Consider the following 20,000-nt stretch of genomic DNA (forward strand, 5'->3'; position numbering starts at 1 on the left):
ATGTAATGAAACCTCATAGCCAAAACACATTTAACACAACACTTTGACCGAATATTTCCTGGACAGATATATGGCCGTGACTAACATAACTTCAGTGTAACTGTGAAATTAAAAGGTCTCAATTACACTGTCATCGGCAGAGGACAAGCCACCCTCAAAAACGTCAACAATGTGGATTCCCATTGGTTTACCAACTGGGGGCTGGCAGCTCTGATGACTATTCACATTACTGTTAAGAGAGGGTTGACAATGTATTCAGGGGGATGTTTTGACTCAGACATGGAACGCCAGCTTAGAGTGATCTCTGTTCTCTGTTATATCTATCTCTATTCCCTGTTATAACTATCTCTGTTCCCTGTTATAACTATCTCTGTTCTCTGTTATATCTATCTCTATTCCCTGTTATAACTATCTCTGTTCCCTGTTATAACTATCTCTGTTCCCTGTTATAACTATCTCTGTTCCATGTTATTACTATCTCTGTTCCCTGTTATAACTATCTCTGTTCCCTGTTATAACTATCTCTGTTCCCTGTTATAACTATCTCTGTTCCCTGTTATAACTATCTCTGTTCCCTGTTATAACTATCTCTGTTCTCTGTTATAACTATCTCTGTTCCCTGTTATAACTATCTCTGTTCCCTGTTATAACTATCTCTGTTCCCTGTTATAACTATCTCTGTTCCCTGTTATAACTATCTCTGTTCTCTGTTATAACTATCTCTGTTCTCTATTATAACTATCTCTGTTCTCTATTATAACTATCTCTGTTCCCTGTTATAACTATCTCTGTTCCCTGTTATAACTATCTCTGTTCCCTGTTATAACTATCTCTGTTCTCTATTATAACTATCTCTGTTCTCTGTTATAACTATCTCTGTTCCCTATTATAACTATCTCTGTTCCCTGTTATAACTATCTCTGTTCTCTGTTATAACTATCTCTGTTCCCTGTTATAACTATCTCTGTTCCCTGTTATAACTATCTCTGTTCTCTGCTATAACTATCTCTGTTCCCTGTTATAACTATCTCTGTACCCTGTTATAACTATCTCTGTTCTCTATTATAACTATCTCTGTTCCCTGTTATAACTATCTCTGTTCTCTGTTATAACTATCTCTGTTCCCTGTTATAACTATCTCTGTTCTCTCTTATAACTATCTCTGTTCCCTGTTATAACTATCTCTGTTCCCTGTTATAACTATCTCTGTTCTCTATTATAACTATTTCTGTTCCCTGTTATAACTATCCCTGTTCCCTGTTATAACTATCTCTGTTCTCTGTTATAACTATCTCTGTTCTCTGTTATAACTATCTCTGTTCCCTGTTATAACTATCTCTGTTCTCTCTTATAACTATCTCTGTTCCCTGTTATAACTATCTCTGTTACCTGTTATAACTATCTCTGTTCTCTATTATAACTATCTCTGTTCCCTGTTATAACTATCTCTGTTCCCTGTTATAACTATCTCTGTTCTCTATTATAACTATCTCTGTTCCCTGTTATAACTATCTCTGTTCCCTGTTATAACTATCTCTGTTCTCTATTATAACTATCTCTGTTCCCTGTTATAACTATCTCTGTTCCCTGCTATAACTATCTCTGTTCTCTATTATAACTATCTCTGTTCTCTGTTATAACTATCTCTGTTCCCTGTTATAACTATCTCTGTTCCCTGTTATAACTATCTCTGTTCTCTATTATAACTATCTCTGTTCCCTGTTATAACTATCTCTGTTCCCTGCTATAACTATCTCTGTTCTCTATTATAACTATCTCTGTTCTCTATTATAACTATCTCTGTTCTCTATTATAACTATCTCTGTTCCCTGTTATAACTATCTCTGTTCTCTATTATAACTATCTCTGTTCTCTATTATAACTATCTCTGTTCCCTGTTATAACTATCTCTGTTCCCTGTTATAACTATCTCTGTTCTCTATTATAACTATCTCTGTTCTCTATTATAACTATCTCTGTTCTCTATTATAACTATCTCTGTTCTCTATTATAACTATCTCTGTTCCCTGTTATAACTATCTCTGTTCTCTGTTATAACTATCTCTGTTCCCTGTTATAACTATCTCTGTTCCCTGTTATAACTATCTCTGTTCTCTATTATAACTATCTCTGTTCTCTATTATAACTATCTCTGTTCCCTGTTATAACTATCTCTGTTCCCTGTTATAACTATCTATGTTCCCTGTTATAACTATCTCTGTTCCCTGTTATAACTATCTCTGTTCCCTATTATAACTATCTCTGTTCCCTGTTATAACTATCTATGTTCCCTGTTATAACTATCTCTGTTCCCTGTTATAACTATCTCTGTTCCCTGTTATAACTATCTCTGTTCTCTATTATAACTATCTCTGTTCCCTATTATACCTATCTCTGTTCTCTCTTATAACTATCTCTGTTCCCTATTATAACTATCTCTGTTCTCTATTATAACTATCTCTGTTCCCTATTATAACTATCTCTGTTCTCTGTTATAACTATCTCTGTTCCCTGTTATAACTATCTCTGTTCCCTATTATAACTATCTATGTTCCCAGTTATAACTACCTCTCTTCTCTGTAATAACTATCTCTGTTCCCTGTTATAACTATCTCTGTTCTCTATTATAACTATCTCTGTTCCCTGTTATAACTATCTCTGTTCCCTGTTATAACTATCTCTGTTCCCTGTTATAACTATCTCTGTTCTCTGTTATAACTATCTCTGTTCTCTGTTATAACTATCTCTGTTCCCTGTTATAACTATCTCTGTTCTCTGTTATAACTATCTCTCTTCTCTGTTATAACTATCTCTGTTCCCTGTTATAACTACCTCTCTTCTCTATTATAACTATCTCTGTTCCCTGTTATAACTATCTCTGTTCTCTATTATAACTATCTCTGTTCCCTGTTATAACTATCTCTGTTCCCTGTTATAACTATCTCTGTTCCCTGTTATAACTATCTCTGTTCCCTATTATAACTATCTCTGTTCCCTGTTATAACTATCTCTGTTCCCTGTTATAACTATCTCTGTTCTCTATTATAACTATCTCTGTTCCCTGTTATAACTATCTCTGTTCCCTGTTATAACTATCTCTGTTCTATATTATAACTATCTCTGTTCCCTGTTATAACTATCTCTGTTCCCTGTTATAACTATCTCTGTTCTCTCTTATAACTATCTCTGTTCTCTGTTATAACTATCTCTGTTCCCTGTTATAACTATCTCTGTTCTCTCTTATAACTATCTCTGTTCCCTGTTATAACTATCTCTGTTCCCTGTTATAACTATCTCTGTTCTCTATTATAACTATCTCTGTTCCCTGTTATAACTATCCCTGTTCCCTGTTATAACTATCTCTGTTCTCTGTTATAACTATCTCTGTTCTCTGTTATAACTATCTCTGTTCCCTGTTATAACTATCTCTGTTCTCTCTTATAACTATCTCTGTTCCCTGTTATAACTATCTCTGTTACCTGTTATAACTATCTCTGTTCTCTATTATAACTATCTCTGTTCCCTGTTATAACTATCTCTGTTCTCTCTTATAACTATCTCTGTTCTCTGTTATAACTATCTCTGTTCCCTGTTATAACTATCTCTGTTCTCTCTTATAACTATCTCTGTTCCCTGTTATAACTATCTCTGTTCCCTGTTATAACTATCTCTGTTCTCTATTATAACTATCTCTGTTCCCTGTTATAACTATCCCTGTTCCCTGTTATAACTATCTCTGTTCTCTGTTATAACTATCTCTGTTCTCTGTTATAACTATCTCTGTTCCCTGTTATAACTATCTCTGTTCTCTCTTATAACTATCTCTGTTCCCTGTTATAACTATCTCTGTTACCTGTTATAACTATCTCTGTTCTCTATTATAACTATCTCTGTTCCCTGTTATAACTATCTCTGTTCCCTGTTATAACTATCTCTGTTCTCTATTATAACTATCTCTGTTCCCTGTTATAACTATCTCTGTTCCCTGTTATAACTATCTCTGTTCTCTATTATAACTATCTCTGTTCCCTGTTATAACTATCTCTGTTCCCTGCCTTAACTATCTCTGTTCTCTATTATAACTATCTCTGTTCTCTGTTATAACTATCTCTGTTCCCTGTTATAACTATCTCTGTTCTCTATTATAACTATCTCTGTTCCCTGTTATAACTATCTCTGTTCCCTGCTATAACTATCTCTGTTCTCTATTATAACTATCTCTGTTCTCTATTATAACTATCTCTGTTCTCTATTATAACTATCTCTGTTCTCTATTATAACTATCTCTGTTCCCTGTTATAACTATCTCTGTTCTCTATTATAACTATCTCTGTTCTCTATTATAACTATCTCTGTTCCCTGTTATAACTATCTCTGTTCCCTGTTATAACTATCTCTGTTCTCTATTATAACTATCTCTGTTCTCTATTATAACTATCTCTGTTCTCTATTATAACTATCTCTGTTCTCTATTATAACTATCTCTGTTCTCTATTATAACTATCTCTGTTCCCTGTTATAACTATCTCTGTTCTCTGTTATAACTATCTCTGTTCCCTGTTATAACTATCTCTGTTCCCCGTTATAACTATCTCTGTTCTCTGTTATAACTATCTCTGTTCCCTGTTATAACTATCTCTGTTCCCTGTTATAACTATCTCTGTTCCCTGTTATAACTATCTCTGTTCTCTATTATAACTATCTCTGTTCTCTATTATAACTATCTCTGTTCCCTGTTATAACTATCTCTGTTCCCTGTTATAACTATCTCTGTTCCCTGTTATAACTATCTCTGTTCCCTGTTATAACTATCTCTGTTCCCTATTATAACTATCTCTGTTCCCTGTTATAACTATCTATGTTCCCTGTTATAACTATCTCTGTTCCCTGTTATAACTATCTCTGTTCCCTGTTATAACTATCTCTGTTCTCTGTTATAACTATCTCTGTTCTCTGTTATAACTATCTCTGTTCCCTGTTATAACTATCTCTGTTCTCTCTTATAACTATCTCTGTTCCCTGTTATAACTATCTCTGTTACCTGTTATAACTATCTCTGTTCTCTATTATAACTATCTCTGTTCCCTGTTATAACTATCTCTGTTCCCTGTTATAACTATCTCTGTTCTCTATTATAACTATCTCTGTTCCCTGTTATAACTATCTCTGTTCCCTGTTATAACTATCTCTGTTCTCTATTATAACTATCTCTGTTCCCTATTATAACTATCTCTGTTCTCTCTTATAACTATCTCTGTTCCCTATTATAACTATCTCTGTTCTCTATTATAACTATCTCTGTTCCCTATTATAACTATCTCTGTTCTCTGTTATAACTATCTCTGTTCCCTGTTATAACTATCTCTCTTCCCTATTATAACTATCTATGTTCCCAGTTATAACTACCTCTCTTCTCTGTAATAACTATCTCTGTTCCCTGTTATAACTATCTCTGTTCTCTATTATAACTATCTCTGTTCCCTGTTATAACTATCTCTGTTCCCTGTTATAACTATCTCTGTTCCCTGTTATAACTATCTCTGTTCTCTGTTATAACTATCTCTGTTCTCTGTTATAACTATCTCTGTTCCCTGTTATAACTATCTCTGTTCTCTGTTATAACTATCTCTCTTCTCTGTTATAACTATCTCTGTTCCCTGTTATAACTACCTCTCTTCTCTATTATAACTATCTATGTTCCCTGTTATAACTATCTCTGTTCTCTATTATAACTATCTCTGTTCCCTGTTATAACTATCTCTGTTCCCTGTTATAACTATCTATGTTCCCTGTTATAACTATCTCTGTTCCCTATTATAACTATCTCTGTTCCCTGTTATAACTATCTCTGTTCCCTGTTAAACTATCTCTGTTCCCTGTTATAACTATCTCTGTTCCCTGTTATAACTATCTCTGTTCTCTGTTATAACTATCTCTGTTCTCTATTATAACTATCTCTGTTCCCTGTTATAACTATCTCTGTTCCCTGTTATAACTATCTCTGCTCCCTAATTACAACTCGTTGAGTGCTTATGTGACAGGGCTGCTTGATTATTTTGTTATAGGATTCAGAAAGTTAATATGTCTATTCAGAAAGTAAATGTCTATTCAGAAAGTAAATATGTCTATTCAGAAAGTAAATATGTCTATTCATAGCAATGCGATAATCCACTCATTTCAAGTACTTCCAAAATGGAGCCTGGTGTGAAAAGAACCCCCTGGACTCCAGACTTCTCTATCTCCTGGGTGTCTTGTCTCCTATCAGTCCACCTCCACCAACTCTGCAGGCCAGGGATACCCAATGACCTCACATCACAATGACAGCATATTCATTTGGCACAAACGTTATGCAATTTTATCAGTACAGTAACGTCTGCTAAACATTGTAATTGGACGTCCTGGCTTCCTGTCGACCAGGGCAGGATGGGGCTTGGGTGACGACTCCGACCAACAAGAGTTTTCTCCCTGTTAGTTTCCGTCATGACTTACAATGCCAGCAACTGGAGCGACAAATCCATCACCAAACCATGAATTGTCTTTTCAGCGTCTTGTTTACTCTCTGTACCACGGACCTTGAGAGCCAGAGCGCCACGCACCACGCCGCTCTGTTCACTCTGGCCAATAGGAGCAGGTGGAGAAGGGGGGGGGTTGCTAGGCAACATGCTGTAACATTAACACTGAGGGAAAACAGAAGCCGTCTCTGAAGCATCCGGCGGCACACAACCCCTCTGCTATTCAGAATCAACACAGCGCTGTTTCCAGATCAGCTCACTGCCCACTGGACCTACAGGCTAACATATAAACCACATAGCTGGGGGTGAACGTGGAATAATACAGTCATGGTCATTTTATAAGACATGTATGTGGATATGATTGTGTCTGGATTTCCATCTGCACTCATGAGTAGATGGAAGGTTGATTAAACCGTTCAAAGAATCTCTACAAAGCTGAACACAAGGAGTCATTGTGTGGTCGTTATCTACCAGATAATTATCTACCATTATCTACCATTATCTACCAGATAATTATCTACCAATATCTACCAGATACCATTATCTACCAATATCTACCAGATAATTATCTACCAATATCTACCAGATACCATTATCTACCAATATCTACCAGATAATTATCTACCGTTATCTACCAGATAATTATCTACCGTTATCTACCAGATACCATTATCTACCAATATCTACTAGATAATTATCTACCAATAAATACCAGATAATTATCTACCATATAATGCCCATGTTTGTCAGTCAGACAGTAGTGTATAGTTAGTATATTAGTCTTCAATGCAATTTGTGAGCTTTAGAACCGTGACCTTTACTACAGTACAATAACTCAAACAACACAAGGGTGACCGACTTTAACTGCCATTAGCTTCAGCTATCCCAAGCTGGGCTCAGTGGCTATAAAAGCACATGACTAACTCTATTTAAGCAGTAGGCCGACAAATCACAGGACCTATAACTGCCATTCATACATAGAGCCTGTCGAGAGACAAATCTTTGAGATTCAGTTGTGAGATTCCTGCTGCTACAGTTGTTCCTGTCTAATCCCCAGAGAATACCCGTAACACGAGTCTAAACACGCCTTATTCAATATTAACCAGGTCACACAAATAATTCATCATATGGTTGGAAAAGCCTGAGTCAAGCAACCACACATCCACAATCCACTCAAATAAAAAACTCTTCTTCTGCAGTAATTAAGCCCAAACTCTACAGAGTTGCTGGAGGAAGCTGGAGTTCACAGCCAGAACATTGAGGCCGTTCCTAACTTCCTAGACATTGAATCATTCCTGCTAAAGACTGCAGACCTGCTACAGAGTTTGTGTGAGGAGTCACTGATTAATTACCAAGCTGTGAGTTTCTCTGCACTTTCACCAACTAAAACCACTCTGCATGTTGATCCCAGCGTCTAAGAGACGATAGTTTCTGCTGAAAGACTAGAGGTGATTCTCACAGCTCGCCTGACAGGTGGACTCCAGTACTGGATGTAGTAGCTATAGTAGTCACTGTATGGTTTACACACACACACACACACACACACACACACACACACACACACACACACACGCACACACACACACACACCACAGGTAAATTCCCCCTCCTGAGTTCCAGGTTTCCCAGGGTCACAGAGTAGAGACTGTCTCTGTCTATAGAGAGCGTTCCAGCAGGTCCAGCAGTCCAACAGAGACGGCTCTGATGGGACATGTTGACAGAGAGACTGTTATGTTTACACATGGAAATGAGACGGTGATATTGGCCATGAACACCGTTCAAACAGAACAGGCTCACCCAGGCTAACTAGTACAGGCTCACCCAGGCTAACTAGTACAGGCTAACTAGAACAGGCTCACCCAGGCTAACTAGTACAGGCTAACTAGTACAGGCTCACCCAGGCTAACTAGTACAGGCTCACCCAGGCTAACTAGTACAGGCTCACCCAGGCTAACTAGTACAGGCTCACCCAGGCTAACTAGTACAGGCTCACCCAGGCTAACTAGTACAGGCTCACCCAGGCTAACTAGTACAGGCCCATCCAGGCTAACTAGTACAGGCTCATCCAGACTAACTAGTACAGGCTCATCCAGGCTAACTAGTACAGGCCCATCCAGGCTAACTAGTACAGGCTCACCCAGGCTAACTAGTACAGGCTCACCCAGGCTAGTACAGGCTCACCCAGGCTAACTAGTACAGGCTCATCCAGGCTAACTAGTACAGGCTCACCCAGGCTAACTAGTACAGGCTAACTAGTACAGGCTCACCCAGGCTAACTAGTACAGGCTCATCCAGGCTAACTAGTACAGGCTCATCCAGGCTAACTAGTACAGGCTCATCCAGGCTAACTAGCACAGGCTCATCCAGGCTAACTAGTACAGGCTCACCCAGGCTAACTAGTACAGGCTCATCCAGGCTAACTAGTACAGGCTCATCCAGGCTAACTAGTACAGGCTCATCCAGGCTAACTAGCACAGGCTCATCCAGGCTAACTAGTACATGCTCACCCAGGCTAACTAGTACAGGCTCATCCAGGCTAGTACAGGCTCACCCAGGCTAACTAGTACAGACTCACCCAGGCTAACTAGTACAGGCTCACCCAGGCTAACTAGTACAGGCTCACCCAGGCTAACTAGTACAGGCTCACCCAGGCTAACTAGTACAGGCTCATCCAGGCTAACTAGTACAGGCTCACCCAGGCTAACTAGTACAGGCTCACCCAGGCTAACTAGTACAGGCTCACCCAGGCTAACTAGTACAGGCTCACCCAGGCTAACTAGTACAGGCTCACCCAGGCTAGTACAGGCTCACCCAGGCTAACTAGTACAGGCTCATCCAGGCTAGTACAGGCTCACCCAGGCTAGTACAGGCTCATCCAGGATAACTAGTACAGGCTCATCCAGGCTAACTAGTACAGGCTCACCCAGGCTAACTAGAACAGGCTCACCCAGGCTAACTAGTACAGGCTCATCCAGGCTAACTAGTACAGGCTCACCAGGCTAACTAGTACAGGCTCACCCAGGCTAACTAGTACAGGCTCATCCAGGCTAACTAGTACAGGCTCATCCAGGCTAACTAGTACAGGCTCATCCAGGCTAACTAGTACAGGCTCACCCAGGCTAACTAGTACAGGCTCATCCAGGCTAACTAGTACAGGCTCATCCAGGCTAACTAGTACAGGCTCATCCAGGCTAACTAGTACAGGCTCATCCAGGCTAACTAGTACAGGCTCATCCAGGCTAACTAGTACAGGCTCATCCAGGCTAACTAGTACAGGCTCACCCAGGCTAACTAGAACAGGCTCATCCAGGCTAACTAGAACAGGCTCACCCAGGCTAACTAGTACAGGCTCACCCAGGCTAGTACATGCTCACCCAGGCTAACTAGTACAGGCTCATCCAGGCTAACTAGTACAGGCTCACCCAGGCTAACTAGTCCAGGCCCATCCAGGCTATGCTGTTAGGCAGGAAGTCCCATACCTAGAGGCTATTTATAAAACAACTGAAACACATTGACTGTGTAAATAACTCCAGGCCAGCGAGGGCTCACAGCTGTGCTATGGACAGGAACAGAGTCTGGCTGCCATGTTTGAGTGATCATGGCCATGCAAGCGAGCTGATGCTCACGGCTGGGAGGTATAAACATGGGAAGCTCTGGATGGTTGGACGGTAAGTCCAAAGCCTTACAATGTAAAGCGATCCAGATAGATTTGCCAAGTGACATTGTGAGGGCAGTATTCCTTTAGCATAGTGGCACTACTGTATGTGCACAGCATCCAATAGTTTCCATGCATCCTGCAGTGGGATAAGTCGGCTAGCGAGTCTTTTCATGAAAGTGCAGACTAGGTGGGCATATAGGGTCCATGGGTGTGCAGATTTAATAATCTTCGGTTACGTTGCGTTCATAGGTTAGTGGGGCTAGTAGAATCAGGCTTCCTTACGTCTAGGATGGTAGAATGGTGCATTAGTGTGTCCGACACCGCAGGAATGAGAACATCAGATCGGTTAACCGGTTACCTGTCAGCAGAGCTGCCGCATAATGTGCATTCATTAAGTCCAAAACTCTCTCAAATACTAAACAAGGTGAAATACTCACCAGACGCGTGGTTTGTTAAGGCAATTATGGGACACATTACCTTAACTCACGTAGTCCTGTCGGATACCCAAGGGGAACCTGGCGACAAGGCTCATCCTGTCTTGTTAAACCGTATAACGAACCTTTGATTGTTTAATGTCTGGATTAAGGACGGTCCTCGTGAGTCCTGAATGCTCCTGCAGGATGAGTAGCGGTCGACCCCTCCTGCGGTATCTCTCTCTCTCACTATCACGACTCTGTCGTCCCAGGCCAGTTCACTACCCAGGGATTCAGATAGACTACGAGATACAGACCGTCACTCGGAGCATCACGACACTAGACCTATGGGACAAAACTATTCAAGAACATTCAATGCCCCAAAAGAAAACCCATCATAAAAAGTCCGCAATTGTGTTGACAGCGTAGAATATCAAACGTATACGATGCAATATACTGAACACAAGATAGTGAATATACAGTATCTGACGTAGCCTAGTCTAAATATCATATATATATAGACTGTCTATATATCATAGACTGCAGTATGCACATGTCAGTATCATGACAGACACGTTTACCTTTGCAGAGTGGAAATCCAGTGTTTCTGTATCGATCTGTCTGCGCGCGCGGCTGAGCTCTGTCCTCCGGGGTCGGTGTCGCGAGCGGTTCTGGACTCACCGGGCAGCGCGCGCACTGGCCTCATCACACACGCGCGTGCGTGTTCTCCTGGTTCGCGAGGACAGCGAAGGGGAGGCTTGATTTCACAATCGTTTCATTCTTTGATCTGTGATGTCTTTATTAGTTTATATAATAAGAGTGAATTCTAATTCTCATCACTATTGCACGTTTTCTCTTGGAAAATTACTAGTTTGTTTAAATATTGCAAGTTTGTGTTAATATAACTGTTACCTGCAAGTTAATTCTTATACATGAATGTTCCTAATATATTTATTCAAACACAAGAAACAGTCGTGTTTGCCAACACTCCCACAATGACGGGACAGTAGGCCTAGGCTACTGTAGTTGCAAACATGTAGAAGGCTATCAAATTGTTTGCTGTTTCGCATGGTGAATCAACTGTGCACTGCCAGACACCCATGTGGTAAGATACTTCTAATATAGCTGTACACTTTAAACTGCAGAATAAAGAAAAAAGCAACATACTATCAAGGCATTACCGTCAGTAGGCTATTTACCCTTATGACTAAACATCTTCACCTGAAGTGAATGGTACAAGTGTTCATACAACTAGTGAAGAGCACCATCGTGTGGTCAGAATTCATATTGCAAAGCAAATGAGGTGTGCTATGAACTGTGCTTCTTCAAAGGGTTATATGTTGAGCTAAAGATTGAACCAAGTAAGATTTAATGATGTGATGAGCTATAATGTCAGTAAAGCCCAGAAGAGGTCATGTTGTTCCCTGAAACTAATCTCCTCTGTTCCTGTTTTGTTTCAAATCTACTAATTCAGTTTTTATGGGAAACTCAAATGAAGATCTCTACTGATCTCTAAAGCCTAATTTATGCTTCTTGAAAATTGTCGCTCGACAGAAAAAAAGTGTCGCCCATGACGTCAAAAGTGTCGAGCGACGGTTTTAAAAGTGTCGAGTGACGAAGCATAAATTGGGCTTAACTCTACTGTTTCATGCCAGACACAAAATATAAACTTTTCAAATTCTTCCTGCGTGATTCCTGACAGACTCTGTGGACGTAGCTGCCTGCTAAAGTGCATTCATTCGATTCCCTGTGGAGATACTAGGTGAACAGCTGAGATGCTGCCTGCTGCCTAAATTAAGAAACGCAACACATTCCTCTGAAATAGTCACGCCTATAGTTCATTGTTTTTTTTTAATAAGTACAAGTATTATAACCTATACATTTTTGAATATTAAACACAAGAAAAGATAACAAATCAATAAACAAACCAATCAACAAACAAACACACAAACAAACAAACAAACAATCAAAGATAGTCCCTACTGGCTCTTGACAATGTGCAGTGACTACATGCTCACATACAGTGCCATAATGATTCTATACCCCTCACCTAGTAATAACAACCTTATTCATTCATTGAGGCCCCTATGCTTTGTCACACTTCAATATGTTTAAAGGTGTTGATATACTCAAATAAAATGAAAACATGGTGGCGTTTGGATCACCGGGCCCTGCGCGGTATGGGGGGTGGAGAGGGTGGTGGATCACCCGGCCCTGCGTGGTATGGGGGATGGAGAGGGTGGCGTGTGGATCACCGAGGCCTGCGTGGTATAGGGGGTGGAGATGGTATGGGGGGTGGAGAGGGTATGGGGGGTGGAGATGGTGGCGTGTGGATCACCGAGGCCTGCGTGGTATGGGGGGTGGAGATGGTATGAGGGGTGGAGAGGCAGCGTGTGGATCACCGAGGCCTGCGTGGTATGGGGGGTGGAGAGGCAGCGCGGTGCGTTGGTCTTTGAGGAAGTGCTCTTGAGGGGCATGATGTATACCGCTCTTGCGGCATCTCTGGAATCCTGTGAAATACAAGAGAAAAGGTCTTTGGCAAAGCTGCACACTGATGGCCCGGCCGTGTGACGTGTGTGTCGAAGCTGCAGAGCCACGCTGCTGGCACCGCCGTGGTGATGTGTGTGTGTGTGTGTGTGTGTGTGTGTTCTCCTGTGGTTAGCGGTTTCTGCTGCGCTGCTTAACGGCTCACTCTAAACACAACATGCTGAAACGGGTAAAACCCGAAAATGCTGATGAAACTGACTCCCAATAACTGACATTTATTCGAACTATTACGTCTCTCAAAGTCACACAAATACTATGCTGTTGCCTATCAAAGAATAGTAAGAAACCAATAAATAAAACAGGAAAAGCTCTCAAGGTGAAAGATACTGTGGCACAGTTTTTCATATAGTTTAACTCTTAACAATTTAAATCTATTTATTGTACGTCTGTAGCAGTATGTCTGCACCTTGCAGTTCAAAATTAAAATATTGTCTGACCTGTGAGCTTGTGTATCTTCACACTTCACACCACAAGTTGACTTCCTGGCAGCACAGCTTGTGGTGGGCGAATACTGTATTTCCTCTTAACTAGTTTCTGATCCCTGTTTGCTCATACTGTAGTGACCTGAACTGTGGTAAACCTCTCTGGCTTCCATTTCTTAGTATGACCAAACTTTCATGTGAAACTGGTCTGTCTGATACTAACAGAACCACCGCTGCTAACAGAACGGCTGTAGTTTCACGTTACAGTGAAATGATATTTGATTGGCAGCTCACCTGTCTGGGAGTCGCGGGGGGATTCTGGGAGGGGGCAGGAAGCTCTCCGCAGGTCGTGGGGGTCGCGGAGGAGGAGGAATGAAGTCTACTGCATCCTATTGAATGGATTAATAAAATAAAATATATATGGTAAAAAAAAAAAAAAAAACCATGAAACACCGGCATTCTAATCATCCATTATTAAATAACAAATGTATGGACCCTTGTTTATATAAAGACAGGGACCTAACCTCCACAGCAGGCTGGTCAGAGTCCCTGACCACAGGGGTGACAGAAACGTGAGTGGACCGAAGTGTGAAGAAACTTTTTTTTAGTGAGTACAGTGATATTCTCTAAGATCCTAGTCCTATTGAATGGAGCAAATTCATATCCATAATCTATACATGGGGAAATTGACACTAGCACTGTGACACTGGCAAACACACCATCCAGGCTACAGTAGGTATAACCTACAGTTCTGAGATCAATATACACTAGTATACAGTATGTGGACTTCAGTGGCACACTACACACTTTATTAATCTTTGTGGGTCATGTATCTAATATGTGGGTCAGCCGCTCCGAGGCCATGTTGGTTAAGAGTGATCATTTTAAAATGCGTTTCCTGTGAGCACCGTTAGCGTGGGGGAACGGACGGAAGTGTGAAGAGGAACCTCACCTCAAAGTCTGGCTCGGTCCCGCTGCTGCAGCTGACGGTGCTGTGGGTGCTCAGCCGGTTACTGCCGCTGCCTGAGGACGAGGGGAGCACAGGGGTGATGCCACCACACACCCAAACGCCACCAGCACGCTCAAAATAGCTTCAGAAGGAAACGCACGCTTGCGGTTGGTTACGGATCTACAGAATAACCCTGTTTGTAAGAGAGAACTTTGCATGGAGCCCAGGAGGTCTCAGGTCAGCCTCACACTTCACATGGAACATAATATACAGAGCAGTAAACAGTAGAATCGAGTTCTGGAGGGTGTTAGAGTTATTCTGCTGAGTTCATGGATCAGGATATGTGTCGTGTTGTGATGCGTGCTGATGGGGGGGGGGGCAGGGGGGCAGGGGGGCGGAGACTCACTGGAGGTGCTGGAAGTGCTGCTCGTCTGCCAGGTGCCTCTCTGGATGGGGCGGGACAGCGGAGGGGGCGGGGCCAGTATTCTGGGGGAGGACTCGTACACGGAGCACTCCATGGAGGTCGGGCGGGGACCCCAGGCCGGGCTCCGGGGCAGAGGGGCCGTGATCTCCAGCTCTGATCAGGAAGAGACCCAGAACCACTATGAGCACCACACACACACACACACACACACACACACACACACACACAACCTCAGATCCACTATGAGCACCACACACACACACACAACCTCAGATCCACTATGAGCACCACACACACACACACACACACACAACCTCAGATCCACTATGAGCACCACACACACACACACACACAACCTCAGATCCACTATGAGCACCACACACACACACACAACCTCAGATCCACTATGAGCACCACACACACACACACACACACACACACACACACAACCTCAGATCCACTATGAACACCACACACACACAACCTCAGATCCACTATGAGCACCACACACACACACACACACACACACAACCTCAGATCCACTATGAACACCACACACACACAACCTCAGATCCACTATGAGCACCACACACACACACACACACACACACAACCTCAGATCCACTATGAACACCACACACACACAACCTCAGATCCACTATGAGCACCACACACACACACACACACACAACCTCAGAACCACTATGAGCACCACACACACACACACACACACACACAACCTCAGAACCACTATGAGCACCACACACACACACACAACCTCAGATCCACTATGAGCACCACACACACACAACCTCAGATCCACTATGAGCACCACACACACACACACACACACACACACACACACACACACACACACACACACACACACACAACCTCAGATCCACTATGAGCACCACACACACACACACACAACCTCAGATCCACTATAAACATCACACACACACACACAACCTCAGATCCACTATGAGCACCACACACACACACACACACACACACAACCTCAGATCCACTATGAGCACCACACACACACAACCTCAGATCCACTATGAGCACCACACACACACACACACACAACCTCAGATCCACTATGAGCAACACACACAACCTCAGATCCACTATGAGCACCACACACACACACACAACCTCAGATCATGAGCACCACACACACACAACCTCAGATCAACTATGAGCACCACACACACACACACAACCTCAGATCCACTATGAGCACCACACACACACACACAACCTCAGATCCACTATGAACACCACACACACACACACACACACACACACACACACAACCTCAGATCCACTATGAACACCACACACACACACACACACACACACAACCTCAGATCCACTATGAGCACCACACACACACACACAACCTCAGATCCACTATGAACACCACACACACACACACAACCTCAGATCCACTATGAGCACCACACACACACACACACACACACACACACACACACACACACACACACACACACACACACACACACACACACACACACACACACACACAACCTCAGATCCACTATGAGCACCACACACACCCCACTTCAGACAGACTGGCAGTAATTCATAGAATGAAGCATTTTCCAGGAACTTGCTTGATCTTGTTGAGAGAGGTCAGTTTACAGTTCTCCTATATTGGTCCAAATGGGTGAACTTTGCTTCCCTCTGTAAAGATGAGGGGTTGGATCTCTGCCCATCCCCCCTATTCTCTCTGTAAAGATGAGGGGTTGGATCTCTGCCCATCCCCCCTATTCTCTCTGGAAAGATGAGGGGTTGGATCTCTTGTAATAGAATACATTTGATGTAACTATCAAAAGTAAAAGGATTTGCAGAGGTTCGCCCAAAATCTGGTTTATTTGCCAAAACATACAGTTGCAACTGGACTGGACAACTGGGTTGCAAACAGGAGGTAGGGTCTTGGCTTTATCAAATAGGTAAAGAATAAAAAGTGTGAGAACAAAAGCCCCGGGCAGGTATCTCTGAAGGCCTCTCACCCAGCAGCTCCTTGCCCATCTTCTCCCTCTCTCTGTGGCGTCTGGTGATGCTGTCCCGTAATCTCTTCAGATTGTCCTGTAACACGAGGAGCACTACCCTTTTAGTCTGGTCACGCTCCCATTCAGACAGATTTCCACCCGGTCTGTTCTTGACCGGGCCAATTGTAACTATCTAATATGGGGCGGGTTTGATACAATGACTGTACCCACTTGATACGATGATATAACCCATGTTTCGTTGCTCTGATTGGTCATAGGTCTATCCAATTGCGTGCAGAGGCATTTTCATCTATGTCCGTTGATAACGACCCTTCTCACATTTGAGAATTGGTCCTGGCAAAGCCAGGCTAGAGGAACATGACATCATCTCTGAACATCGTCTCAGCGCCTTGAGACACCAGCGCTCAGCTTCCAACTGTCTGTCTAACAGTACAAAAAGCCACTGACCTAAATATGCAATGACTACTGTATAAAGTACCTGCTGAAAACGTAGAGAGTTGGATCTCCTCTCCTGGTCGATCTTCCAGGCTTTGAACTCTTGGACGGCCTCGTCCACACTCAGGAGCCCGACCTTCACCCTCTCCTGCAGGGCGATGAGCTGCCTCTGGCCGGGGGTCTTCATCCCAGCGTAGTGGTCGTGGTTGGAGGCCGAGGCTGAGGACTGGACTCTAACTGGCCTCACTACAGGTTTAGAGAAGAGATGTTATTTTAAGGCATTATTCTATAAGAAGTATTTGAGCAAGATTTAAATATGTCGATATTATCATACAAACTGAAGAAGAAAAGAAGAAGTCTTGAAAGTGGACAGCTACCTGGGACGGAGTATGTGTCCCTGGGACCAGCCGGAGGACAGGGTTCCTCTTTGGATGAAAACACTGGATGGAGAAAGAGAACATCATTCCTCTGGGGCTGGAGCTGAGCTGGATGAATGATGCTGTGTCTCAGTTTTGTGGAGAAAAGGTTTTATTTGGAGTTGAGAACAGAAGGCCGTACCGCTGGAGATGTAGAGCGCGGCCTCGGTCTCTGGTCTGGGGATGGGCGCGGGGGGGCGGGGACACGCTCGGGGACACGAGGCGTAGCTCGCGTTCTCATCCACCGTGTCGTAGATCTGGTCTGGAAAGCACGGGTCGTATGGGTCCTCCTCCTCTTCCTCAAACCTCTTTGAGTCTTCCTCTTCATCTTTCTCTTCTTCAGCACTTAGATACTCGTCCTCTTCGGCGAGGCTTGTGTTAGGTTTCCCTTCTCTGGCTAAAGATAAGATACATCCATAAAGATAAGATACATCCATAAAGATAAGATACATCCATAAAGATAAGATGCATCCATAAAGATAAGATACATCCATAAAGATAAGATGCATCCATAAAGATAAGATGCATCCATAAAGATAAGATGCATCCATAAAGATAAGATACATCCATAAAGATAAGATGCATCCATAAAGATAAGATGCATCCATAAAGAAAAGATGCATCCATAAAGATAAGATGCATCCATAAAGATAAGATGCATCCATAAAGATAAGATGCATCCATAAAGATAAGATGCATCCATAAAGATAAGATACATCCATAAAGATAAGATGCATCCATAAAGATAAGATGGATCCATAAAGATAAGATGCATCCATTAAGATAAGATGCATCCATAAAGATAAGATGCATCCATAAAGATAAGATGCATCCATAAAGTCATGACAGCTCTACATTTCCAGGCGTTTCCTTTAAGCCGTTCACTGGCATCATTATTATTCTGCCACATCAGAAATATTTTCAGTATTTCCTACTGGGAATCCGCATAACTATTCACAAACAGAGAATATGGTAAAATGTTTATACCTTTGAAAAATGTTCTAAGCATGACTTCCTCCGGATTTAGATCATCTCCAGTTAAAGCCACCATTTCCTCATCTGAAATAAAATATCAAGTCATCACCATAATCACCATCAAAACAAAACACATATGTGTTCTGTGATTCATCTCTGTTAAGACGTACATAAGTCCTCCATGCAGTCCGGGTTCAAGTCGATCATGGACTCGTAGATGTTTTCTTGGCTGCCCGGGCTGAGGGAGTATTTCATGATGAGGTCTTGGGACGCGGAAGACATGGGCTGATACGTGTCCTCGTCCTCGTCGGCTCCCAGGGAGTTTCTAATGTGAGACTTGAGCATGGCGGCCGTCTCCTGCAGACAGAGAGAGACATGGGGACAGGGTCAGGAGACAGAGAGAGACATGGAGACAGGATCAGGAGACAGGGTCCTATCATGGGGACAGGGTCAGGAGACAGGGTCCTGTCATGGGGACAGGGTCAGGAGACAGAGAGAGGACAGGGTCAGGAGACAGGGTCCTGTCATGGGGACAGGGTCAGGAGACAGGGTCCTATCATGGGGACAGGGTCAGGAGACAGGGTCCTCTCATGGGGACAGGGTCAGGAGACAGGAGATCTCTTTACTTTCTTTTGTTATTGTTCTGTTATACAAAAGTGCAAATAAATAAATCTAAATACACTGTACCTCTTGTGTAATGCAAATACAGGAATCATAATGCATGATACTCCACGCTGAACGAGTACTTCACACACACGAGAGGTCCTGTTAACGGACTTACTACGAAGTCATCCATGAAGTGCCTGAGCGTGGCGAAGCCGCTCTTCTGCGCCAGCGTGTTTGGGTAGTCTCCATCCCTGTTCATCACGCTGTAGGCCTGCAGCGCCCCGGGGCACTGGAGCAGCACCGTGATCAGCTTCTTCAGGCCGTACTTCGCTGCGAAGTGAAGCATTGTGGGAAACTCCTCGGTTCGCTGATCTGAGTGACAAAAAAAAGTGAAATATTTCAGACTACAGAGAGCTATTGCTACAGTAGCTTATTGTATTGTATTGCACTGTACTTTAGATTGCTATTCTTGCACTTTGCCTTCAGCACTAGATTATGCTCTTAGTCACTTGTTTTAGAAAGAAGATGCACTTGTGAGTTCTGGCAAGTAGTAGTACATTGGCTCTTCCTACGTTAAATGCAATTATTGTTAGTCGCT

The 20,000-nt window shown here is 42.7% G+C and overlaps 2 protein-coding genes across 3 annotated transcripts in view; both read right to left on the reverse strand.

The window, feature by feature from the left end:
* LOC311319791 (sorbin and SH3 domain-containing protein 1-like) overlaps positions 1-11,233 on the reverse strand; it is a 77,069-nt gene extending 65,836 nt beyond the window's left edge. For both annotated transcript variants that reach the window (XM_084451396.1, XM_084451395.1), the window contains exon 1: positions 11,165-11,233. The gene's annotated coding sequence lies outside the window, so the exon portion shown is untranslated. The remainder of the gene's footprint in view (positions 1-11,164) is intronic.
* A 1,748-nt stretch (positions 11,234-12,981) lies between these two features.
* The window catches only part of pik3ap1 (phosphoinositide-3-kinase adaptor protein 1), a gene marked incomplete at both ends in the record, with an annotated part of 12,609 nt that continues 5,590 nt past the window's right edge, over positions 12,982-20,000 (reverse strand). Inside the window, 9 exons of the mRNA XM_084461362.1 lie at positions 12,982-13,093; positions 13,847-13,941; positions 14,505-14,575; positions 14,908-15,078; positions 16,971-17,046; positions 17,449-17,651; positions 17,964-18,218; positions 18,967-19,153; positions 19,578-19,774. Coding sequence (XP_084317488.1) covers positions 12,982-13,093; positions 13,847-13,941; positions 14,505-14,575; positions 14,908-15,078; positions 16,971-17,046; positions 17,449-17,651; positions 17,964-18,218; positions 18,967-19,153; positions 19,578-19,774 — 1,367 coding nt within the window. The remainder of the gene's footprint in view (positions 13,094-13,846; positions 13,942-14,504; positions 14,576-14,907; positions 15,079-16,970; positions 17,047-17,448; positions 17,652-17,963; positions 18,219-18,966; positions 19,154-19,577; positions 19,775-20,000) is intronic.

The sequence above is a fragment of the Borostomias antarcticus genome (genome assembly GCF_949987555.1).
Source record: "Borostomias antarcticus genome assembly, chromosome: 2".
NCBI lineage: Eukaryota > Metazoa > Chordata > Actinopteri > Stomiiformes > Stomiidae > Borostomias > Borostomias antarcticus.